The sequence below is a fragment of the Lepus europaeus genome, chromosome X, assembly GCF_033115175.1.
Source record: "Lepus europaeus isolate LE1 chromosome X, mLepTim1.pri, whole genome shotgun sequence".
Taxonomy (NCBI): domain Eukaryota; kingdom Metazoa; phylum Chordata; class Mammalia; order Lagomorpha; family Leporidae; genus Lepus; species Lepus europaeus.
Genome location: NC_084850.1, coordinates 32,692,811 through 32,705,884, shown reverse-complemented (window position 1 = coordinate 32,705,884; position 13,074 = coordinate 32,692,811). Strand labels below are relative to the sequence as shown.

At 36.9% G+C, this 13,074-nt stretch overlaps 1 protein-coding gene across 11 annotated transcripts in view; it reads right to left on the bottom strand.

The window, feature by feature from the left end:
* The window catches only part of THOC2 (THO complex subunit 2), a 126,224-nt gene that overhangs the window by 37,544 nt on the left and 75,606 nt on the right, over positions 1-13,074 (bottom strand). For all 11 annotated transcript variants that reach the window (XM_062184254.1, XM_062184255.1, XM_062184257.1 and 8 more), the window contains 6 exons: positions 8,703-8,787; positions 7,685-7,778; positions 6,854-6,934; positions 4,837-4,933; positions 3,316-3,433; positions 1,722-1,901 (listed from right to left, as the gene is read on the bottom strand). In XM_062184254.1, coding sequence (XP_062040238.1) covers positions 1,722-1,901; positions 3,316-3,433; positions 4,837-4,933; positions 6,854-6,934; positions 7,685-7,778; positions 8,703-8,787 — 655 coding nt within the window. The remainder of the gene's footprint in view (positions 1-1,721; positions 1,902-3,315; positions 3,434-4,836; positions 4,934-6,853; positions 6,935-7,684; positions 7,779-8,702; positions 8,788-13,074) is intronic.

Here is a 13,074-nt window from a genome sequence, read left to right as displayed (position 1 = left end):
TCAGTGTAGGTGACAACTTCTTGGATAAGATTCCCAAAGCTCAGGCAACAAAAGCAAAACTAAACAAATGGGATTATATCAAACTCAGAAGCTTCTGCACGCCAAAGGAAATGATCAAGAGTGAAGAGACATCCAACAAAATGGGAAAAAATATTTCCAAGCTACCTATCCAAGAAAGAACTAATATGCAGGATGTATCAGCAATTTAATAAACTTAACAACAAAAAGTAAATCTGGTGAAGAAATGGGCAAAGGACCTCAATACACAGTTCTCAAAAGAAATGTAAATTGCCATCAAATACATGAAAAAATGCTGAACATCACTAGCCACCAGGGAAACGCTTATCAAAACTCAATGAGATATCACCTCACCCCTGTCAGAGTGGCTAAAATACAAAACACAAAGAGTTGCTAAGAACTCTGGTAAGAATGTGAAGAAAAAGGAACACTAATACACTGTGGTTGGGAATGTTAATTAGTGAACCCACTATGGAAAACAGCATGGAGATTTAAAATACTAGAAACAAACTTGCTGCATCATCCAGCAATCCCATTTCTGGGAATATACTCAAAAGACAGGAACGCATTGTTTCAAAAAGATACCTGCAACCACTACTGTTTACAGAGGCACTATTCACAACAGCCAAAATATGGAAATCAACCAAGGTGTCCATCAACAGATGAATGATAAAGAAAATGTGGTATATATACATACAGTGGAATATTATTCAGCTATAAAAAATAATGAAATTCTACCATTTGCATCAATGAATACAATTACAGGGCATCATATTGCGTGAAATATGTCAGATACCAAAAGACAACTACCACATGTTCTCCCTCATACATGGGAGCTAAAATTAAAAAAGAAAAAATAAATTAAAAAAAAAAAAGAAAATGCCTGTATCAGTATGACTGAAAATATATTTTCGCCAAACTTTGTTTTATACTTTATCAAGCCAATGGTTAAGAATATTATAAAACTATAGTTTTAATGACTTGTGTGATCACTTTAAAACGTAATTGGGTAAAAGGGTCATCCTTCCATCTGACTACTGTTTTTAAGTCCTTGCCCATATTCATTAAACTAGCTTTTTTTTTTTTTTGCTTTATATCTGTTGAACTCTTTATTTGGCAGAGAATTAAGCCTTTGTCTGTAATGTAAATTAAAAACAGGTTATCTCAAAAAGGGAGGGAGAGAGAAGGGAAGAATCATTGTTTTATTAGAATTGTATCTATAAACTATACTGAATGTGTTAAAAACTAAAAAATTAAATAAATAACAATATGCATAGGCAAATAGAAATCAATTCCTTTGCCCTTAAAAGATGATAATTTTACTTACATAATATATATTTATAAATATTATGCAACAAAACCTATGACAGTCAATAAAACTTGTTTATCACCAGCTATATTACAAAGAAAAAAAATGAGACACCATCTACTTTATTGTGCTTGACATTCCAGATTTCCAAAGATCAGGAAAGATGAGGCAAACAACTCAAGGTTGTAGAAATTTAATGACAGAATCATTCCTTAAATACCATCATTTGCATAGAAATATGCCTTATTTCCAAAATATCTGCTTCATATTAGAACTGTTTCATAATTATATATAAAGTACAAAACACTTTTGTTTTTCAAATTTTACCACATTCTCTATTTTCCTTTATCAGGTTCAAAAATTTACATCAACACAAAAGTCACTCTTAACTTGCCTGGTCATAGAGCTTTCCCACAAGTTTCAAATGCTTCTCTCCACCTTCTTGAAAGATTACTCCATTCCTCTGCTGAGCCATAAGCAAACAGAGAGGAAGAGCAAGATCATGGTCCAATAGTGCATCCTTTAATCTCTGAGAGGATTTCTTAGTGTTTCTGATCTGGCCAAAATAACCACCCTAAACAAGAAAGACACAAATTTACCAGGATACAATACATAACCCATGCCACCTTATGTGAAAGAGAAAAAAAATTTCAGTTACAATCCTTAAGACACGAAACTCCTATGTTCTATGTTCCTTCCCCTTTTCATAAATTTATTTTAGTGACACCATTACTAATTATAATGACTTAAAGGTAACTGTCAATCACTTTCCCCCTTGCTGACCCCTACCTTCACAGGATCATTCTTTATTCACTGTGGATCAGATTAAGCAGAGTAGCTACATCAAGATTTGTGGCAACAAAGATATCAAGAAGATTTGGTATTTACTTTCCTCACAGATGTATCACTTAGTGTCTTTTACATTATGATTTAGGTTTTTAAAAAGATTAAAATGATTTGTGGAATGAGCATTTGGCACCTATTAAGCTGATGCTTAGGACACTTGCATCCCATATCAGACTGCCTGGTTCAAATCCCAGCTCTCCTTCCAACCCTGCTTCCCGCAAATTTACATCCTAAGAAGTAGCAAATGATGGTTCAAGTCCCTGCCACCCACATGGGAAACCCATAAGGACTTTTAGGCTCTTGGTTGTTGCAGGCATTTAGGGAGTGAACTTGCAAATGGAAAATCTATCTCTGCCCTTTATCTCTGTGTCTCTGCCTTCCAAATAAAAATGTATAAAATAACTAATATATCTCAATCTCACAAAAAGAAGTAAGTGGTTGTGAAAGGAGAGTATAGCTTTTGACATTTGGCTTTATGTATTCGTATTAAAATATTCTTTACTATGACCATGCATACAGGAGTACCTCCTTATCCACAGAGGATATGTTCCAAGACAAACAGTGGATGACTGAAACTGTTAATAACACTAAATTATGCTCACCTTTTTTCCCTATATACACACATATTTATATCTGTAAGTATAATTTATAAATTAGTCACAGTAAGAGATAACAAGGACTAATAATATAATTCAGTGGATGCAGGCTCACTCTCAAAATATCTTATGATGATATATGAGATGATACAATGCCTACAAAATGAGATGAATGCCAGCACTGTGATGTAGCATTAGGCTACTACATAAGGGTTACTTGAACACAAGTAATGTGATACAGCCTGATAAACCAAGACAGCTACTAAGTGACCCTTGGGCAAACAGCATATACTGCCCCTGGACAAAGGGAAGGTAAGATTCCCATTCTGGGCAGGAATGAGGTGCACAGCATGTGATTACATCCTGCTACTTAAACAGAAAACAATTTAAAACTTATGAATTTTTTATTTCCAGAATTGACCATTTAATATTTATAGATACCAGCTGACCACAAGTAACTAACTACAGAAAGCAAAACTGCAGAAAATGTGGTACTACATACATTTTCTATTGTAAAAGCGAATAAGCAAAAATGACAACTCTCACCTCAGCTTTTAGCTGCTCTCCACCAGTCATAGCCTCTAGTTGCTCCATTGTCATTTCCTCTGTAATTTCTATTCCTGCCATTTTTTGTACCACTTCTTTCAATATAAGAAGGTCAAAACTATTCAAAATAAATGGACTACAATTACAACTTCAAATATATGTGACAATGTGTTATAATTAATATTGCAATAATCTGTAATTATTTGTAGATGAATATAGAGGAGAGACGCTGAAGAGGTTTTAAAACAACTGCATTCTTAGAACCAAAATGAAAAATATTTCTTGTATATAATGTTTATGTTTAATTCCATTTAATGTTAACCTTACAGATAGTATCAAAAATAAAAATACAAAGCAAGCCCATATAACCTTTACCTCAATTTAATTGATTATTAACATTCTTATTGCCATCTGCTTTATCATTTGTGTGTCCCCCTCACTTCCTCCTCTCTGTACACATATACAATTGGATGTCCAATATATTTTTGATGGTATAGTCATTGCTCTAAACAATTCAATTAATAAAAATGAATAAAAATAAAGAATGATCAAAACACACTTGGAAGAGGGTACATATTGAAGGAAAAAAAACAAAGGGAAGGCAGTTTCCAAGTGTACTATTTGAACCTGAGATGGCAGCTGTTTGTCCTGATTGTTTGAAATACTAGATCATTTTTTATTTTGTTAACTTTCTACCAGAGAGCTCTTGGAAACAATTTCTAGTTCTTAAGAGTCTCGTCAATTTACTGCTGCTGAGGTTTAATATTTGTACTAATTCAGGTTCTGGTGTTGAGGCTTAGCAGGTTAAGGTACCAGCTGTGACACTCAGCATCCCATATGACTGCTGGTTCAAATACACTTCCAATCCAGCTCCCTGCTAATGTACCTGGAAAACCAACAGAAGATGGCACGATTGCTTAGGCGCCTGTCACCTACATGTGAAACCCAGATAGAGTTCCAGGCCCCTAGCTTTGGCCTGGTTCAGCCCCGGCTTTTGAGGCCATTTGGGGAATGAACCAGTGAATGGAAGAACTCTCTGTCTCTCCCTAACTCTTTCAAATAAAACACACACACACACACACACAAATTCAAACTTTAAGCACTGACACTGGCCCAGAATAGCTAATATTTATAAAGAGAAAAAAAGACTGCCCCAAAGCTATACAGGCCTCACATATCTCTAAAGTTCAAATATAAAAATATGCTTTGTGTTTTGTCATAAGATATTACACAATGTACATATTACTCATTTACTCATAGTTTAACAGGTAGTCAAAAAAAGCAAAAAATGTCTTTTTAGTGAGTTATATATAAAGTCAAATATTTATTTCTATAGAAAGGGTCTGTGTATCAAGTTATAATTTCTTTTAATTACAAAATTCCACACAGATAAATAAGCAACTATTTTACTTGAGCCTAAAACAAGTAGTCTTTCAGGATAATATATATCTCAGTATCTCAATACCTCCCCCAAATTCTCTAATTACTAAATTTCACTTATATATCATTTTCTATAAATACCTTTTGCCTGCCTTTAGCTGATTGGCCACATATTGAAGAAGACCAGCAAGATCAATTGGATATTTACGAAAAACTGCACCACAAAAACTAGCCAGGCCTATATGAAGTTAAAAAAAAAAGAGTAAGAATAAAAAGAGTTCATAAAAACAAAACAAAAAGGACACATAGCATCATTTCTTCAACTAAATCAACTTCTAAAACAAAATACTGATATCATTGAATGGAGTTCTATAATAGCTAATATTTCTTAAACATGTCAAGCATTATACCAAGTACTTTACATTGATTAATTCATTTAATTCTTATGATGATCATATAAGGTTGATATAAACCTATTGATGAGGTAAATTCAGAAGATACATCATGTAACTTGCTCATGGTCACGTGCTAGAAAGTAGTACACTGATTCAAACCTATGCAGCCTGATTAATTAGGACAGATCAAAATCTCACAGATTACTCAGTAAACCTGAATAAATAACCAAATACCAGCCGTCTAAACGTTCCAATCAAAAACAATTATCTGGGGCCAGTGCTGTGGCACAGTGGGTAAAGCTGCCACCTGCGATGCCAGCATCCCATGTGGACGCCAGTTTGAGTCCCAGCTGTTCTACTTCTGATCCAGCTCTCTGCTATGGCCTCAGAAAGCAGTAGAAAATGGCCCAAGTCATTGGGCCCCTGAACCCAGTGGGAGACCCAGAAGAAGCTCCTGGCTCCTGGCTTGGAATCAACACAGCTCCAGCCACTGTGGCAATCTGGGAAGTGAACCAGCGGATGGAAGTCTGTCTGTCTGACTGTCTCTCTCCCTCCCTCCCCTCTTCCTGCTCCCTCTTTCTCTCTCTCTGCCTCTCCTTCTCTCTGTGTAACTCTTTCATATAAATAAATAAACTTTAAAAAAAATTATCTGCTTTATCTAGGAACATGCCTTGTCAAGGAACTTATCTAGGAACTACTTGTCAAGGGGCACAGAAACAGGTAAAATATTGCCAGGCCAAGAAACAGACAAGAGAACAATTTTAACCAATAGTCCTTACCATGATTAGGGAGGAAACCCCAATCAAGACAAGAAAAGGAAATTCTAGTTAGGTTATCTGTAGTCTATTCAACAATTACTTGCAAAGCACCTAAACTTTACTGGACAAAACATGGGTCCTGTCCTCAAGGAGCATAAGTCTAGTGGGAGATAACAGAAAAGTAACTTAAAATTAAGTTGAATAAAAAAATTCCATGGGAATATAAAGAAGCTGCATTTAATTCAGACTTTTGGGCAGGAAGATTAACAGGAAAAGCTTTCCAAAATAAATGATCTTTAAGTTAGAATCTAATAAGAAGATGGAATAAGGACGAGTGGTCACAGAGGAGTATTCCATACAGAGAAAGCAACAAATGTAAATGGGTCAAAAAAGTCCAAATTCAGTATTAATGAAAGGTAAAATACTGGAACAAGGGGAATGCTGAGGCTAGAACAGTAAGGACCTGATTCCAAAAGAACTGAATTACATGATTAATTAAAGATTTCAGAGTTTAAAAGACAATGGGAAGCCACTGCAAGATTCAGCTATCAGAGATGACAGAATGAAAGACTGGGAGCTGGCTTATAGAAAACAAAAGAACAAGAAATAAAAAAGAAATGGGGTGCATTTTTGGTTAAGCAGGCAAGTTTTTGATCTTTGAAAATGACTAGAACCTTGACTAGAAAGGGAGAAAAGTGAGGTTATTTCCCTTAATAACAATTCCTTTAAAATAATAGCTAAAAAGAAGAGGATCTTCAACTCCCTTGTAATGCTTACCCAAATTCTCTTACAGTCAATAATGACCTAAAGTTTGGAAATTTGAATTATATGAACTCCATTATAAATAGCCAAAGATTTGGATGCTCTACAAGCTGAGTGGCTAGATAGCTTTAAAAGGTCTTGACAAATAGACTCTTAGACGTCTCAAAGTACAGGTGATGGAATGTATAATATAGCAGTTAACACCAACAGTAATTTCTCTTTTGGAAAAACAAAAATACTTACTCTGAAGCCAGTTTGAGATGGTTGTGTCATCATGTTTCATTCGTTCCTTTTCTGGATTAGCTAAAGCTTCAATGATACAATCTTTTCATTACATTCAGAAAAAATGCATCACTAAAGAGACCACTAAAATAAAACAATAAGCCACATACTGGAAAAAACTAAAACAGCTTGCTTCAGGCTGTTAACAAATTAGTGAAACAGACACTCACTTTAGTACCAACTTTTCTTCTTTAGCCTCTTTTCCATCTTAAGAAAGCATGATAAATTCCACCTAAGTCAAGATGTTTGGTAAACCTAATCTCTCTCTCTTTATACAACACAGATACATGTGCACACGGACACTCAATCACTCTCACAGTCTTGACTAGTCAAACTTCAGATCAGTCACCTGATTCAACTTCATATCACTGCTTAAGGAATGGTGAATAAAAATAAAGTATGGGCCAGTGTTATGTTACAGTGGGTTAAAGCCCTGGCTTGAATCACCAGCATCCCATATGGGTGCCAGTTCTAGTCCTGGCTGCTGCTCTTCTGATCCAGCTCTCTGCTATGGCCTGGGAAAGCAGTAGAAGATGGCCCAAGTCCTTGGGCCCCTGTGCCCATGTGGGAGACCCGGAAGAAGCTCCTGGCTTCAGATTGGCACAACTCCAGCCATTGCGGCCATCTGGGGAGTAAACCAGCAGATGGAAGACCTCTCCCTCTACCTCTACCTCTTTCTGTAACTCTGTCTTTCAAATAAATAAAATAAATCTATTTTTTTTAAAAGAAAATGTTCACCATACATTTATGAAATGTGAAATCTATGTGTTGCTTCTTCACTTGAAAGGATACAGGCCAAGACATCATAATTCAATGAAGTGAGGTATTTCAATGAATCTACTACAGGTGTTATTAAGTTATCGTACTTCTGTATTTGTGACAAGATCTGGAAGAAAGCAACAAGAACAGAGGGCATTAACTAATCAAAAGATGACATCTACTATGCCAACTAAATAATAGCTGCAAATTTGATTTTTCAAAAGAAATAATGCTTATAATTTAAGTGGCTTCCTATCATTTTACATTTATATAAAACATACTATTTTGTCACTGCATCCAAATTTTTTCTTTGACAACGTTTTTCCAATTAGGAAAGAATTCCAGAGGGCCTAAACTTGGATTTTCAATGACAGAGGCTACTATTACATCAAACGTATTTTAGACATCTTTTTAAACTGAAATAGTATGTATCTAAATCACAATGAAATGCCATTCAATATTTCTAAAAGCTAAAATAAAAATAATTATTCCTAGAAATTAAAATGTGGTAGGCCAGCATTGTAGTGCAGCAGATTAAGCTTCCATTTATAATACCAGCATCCCATATCAGAGCACTTATTCATATCCCAGCTGCTCAGCTTCCAATCCAGCTTCCTGCTTATGTACCTGGGAAGGCAGCAGAAGATGGCCCAAGTACTTGGGTCCCTGCCACCTACATGGGAGAACCAGTTCCTGGTTCCTGGTTTTAGCCTGGCCCAGGCCCAGCTGTTTTAGTCATTTGGGGGAGTCAACCAGTGAACGGAAGACCTCTTTGTTACACTGCTTTCAAATAAATAAATCTTCAAATAAAAAGATATTAAAATGTGGTAAACTGTTTACAACAGAAGCACTGTTCCATGTTACCAGAAAAATACAATAAATATACATACATCATATAAAGTTCTTTATATCTGGCAATCTTTCAATGTTCCAAGTATTTTCCCCCTAACACTACCAAACATTTTAAAAACTACATTGTTCTTTTTCTGCTGTGCCAATTTAAAGACACCAAAAGGAAAAATCCCTGAAAATATTAACTTCAAAAACATACATAGTCAAACAAAATTGTTGGATTGCTGTGGCTCAACTTCCCAATTTGTCTTCCAGAAGGCTTCACATTTTCCTTGGTTAGTCGCCTACAAGGGAAGAAAAAGGTGGCAGAGGTCATCTTAAGAGACAATCCTCATAATGTTGATAGCTTTCTGATATCATGTAAAAAATAAAATTCCTTCCCAAATATTCAAAATGGATCCATGTAAACAACTGTATTCATCATCATATGCTTTACTATAGAACTTGGATTATTTTAGTTAGCGATTCTCCCTGAGGATATTAAGATTGCGATATTAAAAACTTAACATTCTGAAAACATACATTTCCATTTTATCATAATAGCCTAATAAGCATTAAAACTTTTACTGTACTCTGCAAGTACACAAAATTCTTCCTGCAGAGAGTCTATTATTTTATATTTAGAAGGGCTCATTTATCAGGCTAGGTATTAAGGTATCAAGTTTAATGTGATGTAATGAAACGCTTCATGCCATCTGGTTCAGTGACCCTAACAGAGTGATAGCTAATATTGTATTATTCAACATCAAAGGTTCTCTGCTTTTTCAAAGTAAACATTTTTTAAATAAATTCTACTTCTTTTTTCCCTATTTGTTTTTCCTGCTTAGGATTCACTAACATTCAGTAAATATATAATCTGTTAAATTTTTACAGTTAAAAAACAATTATTACACAGAATCTAAAACTCCTCTGACGAATTTATTACATGATTAACCCAGGAAATGTAAAACTTGAAAAGGTCGTTAAGTGACAGGAAGGAAACTTTTGCAAATGAAGTAGATTATGAATTCAGTTCAAAATGTGGGGAATGTGATCATTCTTGAAATTATGAAGAAGTTTAAGAAGTTAAGAAACTTCAGAAGTTTCTCATGGCGAAACCAGCCCATCAATTAAAATTGCTTCATCATCAACTTCCTCCCCTTCACATTGTTCCAGGCCCAGTTTCTTTGGCTATCTTCTGTTTTACTTTTTTCCCTATTTCTAACCTGACTATATCAGGTGGTCCTCCTACTTGTCATTACAACCCACTACCCTTTTTATTCCATTCCTTACTGCCTCCATTACCCGGGCAAGAAAAACAAAAGAAATATTTTCTTGATTATGTCTGCCCCTTTTATCATGGTATCTGACAAATAAAACACAATCAGTGAGTATTTTTATAATTAATTATTAGATGCCCTATGGCAAGCTCATGTTTTAAGTAGTATTCAAACTTTGTGAAATTCTACAAATAATAAATATGTTCCATTCTCCAGTTCAAGCAATAACAAAATCATATTGCTAAGGCCTGGTGAAATATGTACAGCTTACTAATATGACAAAATTCTAAGTATATTAAAAATTATGTACATTTTGTATCTTATAAATTATATTTTATTAATTTCATTATATTAATACCTACTATGACAGCTAATGTGCTAAGCTTTAGGAACATAAAGATGAATAGCAGTTCCTGCTCCCAACCATAGTTCAGCTGAGAGATTTCTTAAAAAGAACAACTTCAGAACAGTATTTATATGCTATCAATATTAAAAGCGAGGATAATTACTTATATTACCTTGTATACAAATAAAAGTATCTGGGAGGATAAATAAGAGACTAAAAGTAGTTACTATATATGTTTTATTGAGGGGGAATAGAGTGAGAGATAAACCATATGGCTTTTTTTTTTTGCTGTGTATATTTATGGGGTACTATGAAATGTTCTAATCCTGTATATACACACTATAGAAAAATTCAGTGAAGCTAATTAACATACAACACCTCACTCATTTATTTGTAGTGGGACTGTTCAAAATCTATTTTTTCATCAATTTTGAAACATATGTATAAAATAACATACATTATTAATTATACAACAATACATTATTATTAACTATGGTTATCATGCAGGATGACAGATGACTAAAACATTCCTCTAAAGTAAAAATTTTGTGTCCTTTGATCAATATCTTCCCCTTATCTAACCCACCCCTGCTTCTGATAACAACCTCAACTTTAAAAAAAAAGGAAATTCTGTCATTCTCAACAACATGGATGGAACTGGAAGACATTATGCAAAGTAAAATAGACACAGGAAGACAAACACCCCATGACCTCTCTTAGATGTAGAATCTATATACCAACTTAAACTGGGTAAACATATAAACTATTCAAAAACTAGAGAATATTAAAAAGAAAAATTATCATGGCAATGTACCTACTAAGTGGAATGCTAGATTTTAGGCATAAGGCATATTGGTATCACAAAAAAAGAACTATCAATTTGTGTTAGGCAATATGTGCTAGGTTAGTCTTCACAGCAGTGACACTGGAGCTCACTCTCCAAAAATGTTACCAGATGGAGTAAAGGGAGGCAAGGGAAAATCTGCACAGAGAGGAAACAAAGGCACAGTACAGCTGGAGGTGGAATTGACAGGAAATGAGACTGGATAGAAGGAGAGACAGATCAAGCAGTGTCTCTTACTTAGAACATCATGCCATAAAGATTGACATACTCCTGAAAACAAAAAGGCATTATAATTCTCTATAAGAACTAAGGTGGGGCTGGTGCAGGGGCCTAGTGGGTAAAACTGCCGCCTGCAGGGACAGCATCCCATATGGCAGCCAATTCAAGTCCCAGCTGCTCCACTTCCTATCCAGCTCTCAGCTATGGCTTGGGAAAGCAGTAGAAGATGGCCCAAGTCCTTGGGCCCCTGTGCCCATGTGGGAGGCCTGGAAGAAGCTCATGGCTCCTGGCTTTGGATCAGCCCAGCCTCGGCCGTTGCAGCCATTTGGGGAGTGAACCAGCAGATAGAAGACTCTCTCTGTTGCTGTGCATTCATTCTGAGAGGAGGAGCATGGTGGGGGCAAGAGGCGCAGAGTCACCACAGAGACCCTGGGAGTCGGGTGAAAGCAAGCCAGAGGCAAGCAGCCCACAAACTCTTTTGTTTCAGATGGTACAGCAGCTTATATAGCCAAAGCAACCAATCCAGTCAAGGGGCAGTTTATGCCCTAACCAATCACAGCCCATTGCCAGGCAGGCTCCATTGCCAGGTAGTTTCCCAGGAGATTTCCCAGGGGGTTTCCGAAGCCATTCCTGAAGCTCCATTGCCAGGTGGTTTCCCAGGGGGTTTCCTAGGGGGTTTCCAAAGCCATTCCTGAATAACTGATGCTCTCTTGCCAGCGGCCATCTTGGCATGGCCTTCTCATTCCACTACATTTCTCTCTCTCCATCCCTCCCTCCCACTCTGTAATTTTGCCTTTCAAATAAATAAATAAATCTTTTAAAAAAGAACTAAAGTAAAATCTTTAAAAGAGGGTGGTGGTGGTGGGCAGGGCAGTGCTGTGGCACAGTAAGTTAAGCCACCATCTGCAGAACTGGCATCCCACATGGGTGTTGGTTTCAGTCCCAGCTGCTCCACTTCTGATCTAGCTCCTTGCTAATGTGCCTGGGAAAGCAACAGAGGATGGTCCAAGTGCTTGGGCCTCTGCACCCATGTGGGAGACCCAGATGAAGCTCCTGGTTCCTGGCTTCATCCTGGCCCAGCCCTGGTCATTGCGGCCATTTGGGGAGCAAACCAGTCGATGGAAGATCTCTCTCCTCTCTTGCTGTAACTGACTTTCAAATACAATAAATAAATCTTAAAAAAAAAAAGAACTAAGGTAGTGGGGGCAGGTATTTGGTGCAGCAGTTAAGATAACAGCATCCCATTTCATAGCACCTGGATTTGAGTCCTAGCTCTGCTGCTGATTCCAGCTTCCTGCTAATGCACACTCTCGGAGGGAGCAGAGGAAGGCTCAAATACTTGTGTTTGAGGTGGGCATTTGGCACAACAGGTAAGATGCTGCTTGGGATGCCCACATCCCATATGAGTGTCTGGGTTTGAGTTCCTACTTTGCTTTCAATCTAGCTTCCAGATAATACACATTTTGGGAGGCACCAAATGATGATATAACCATGCCACCCACAAAAGAGACCCAGATGGAATTCTGGGTTCCTGGCCTCCTGGCTCAGCCTGACTCAGCCTGACTCAGCCATGGCTGTTGCAGGTATTTGGGGAATGAATCAGCAGATGGAAGATATTTTTCTCCATATCTCCCCCACCTCTTGCAATGATATTCAAATAAACAGAAATAAATAAGTACTTACGGGGACCAACACTGTGGCAAAGTGGGTAAAGCCACTGCCTGTAATGCCAGCATCCCATATGGGCACTGGTTTGAGTCCCAGCTGCTCCACTTCTGATCCAGCTCCCAACTAATATGCCTGAGAAAGCAGCGGATGATAGCCCAAATGCTTGAAGCTCTTGACTCCTGGATTTAGCCTGGCCCTGGCCCAGGCCCAGGCCCAGTCCCAGCCATTGAGGCCA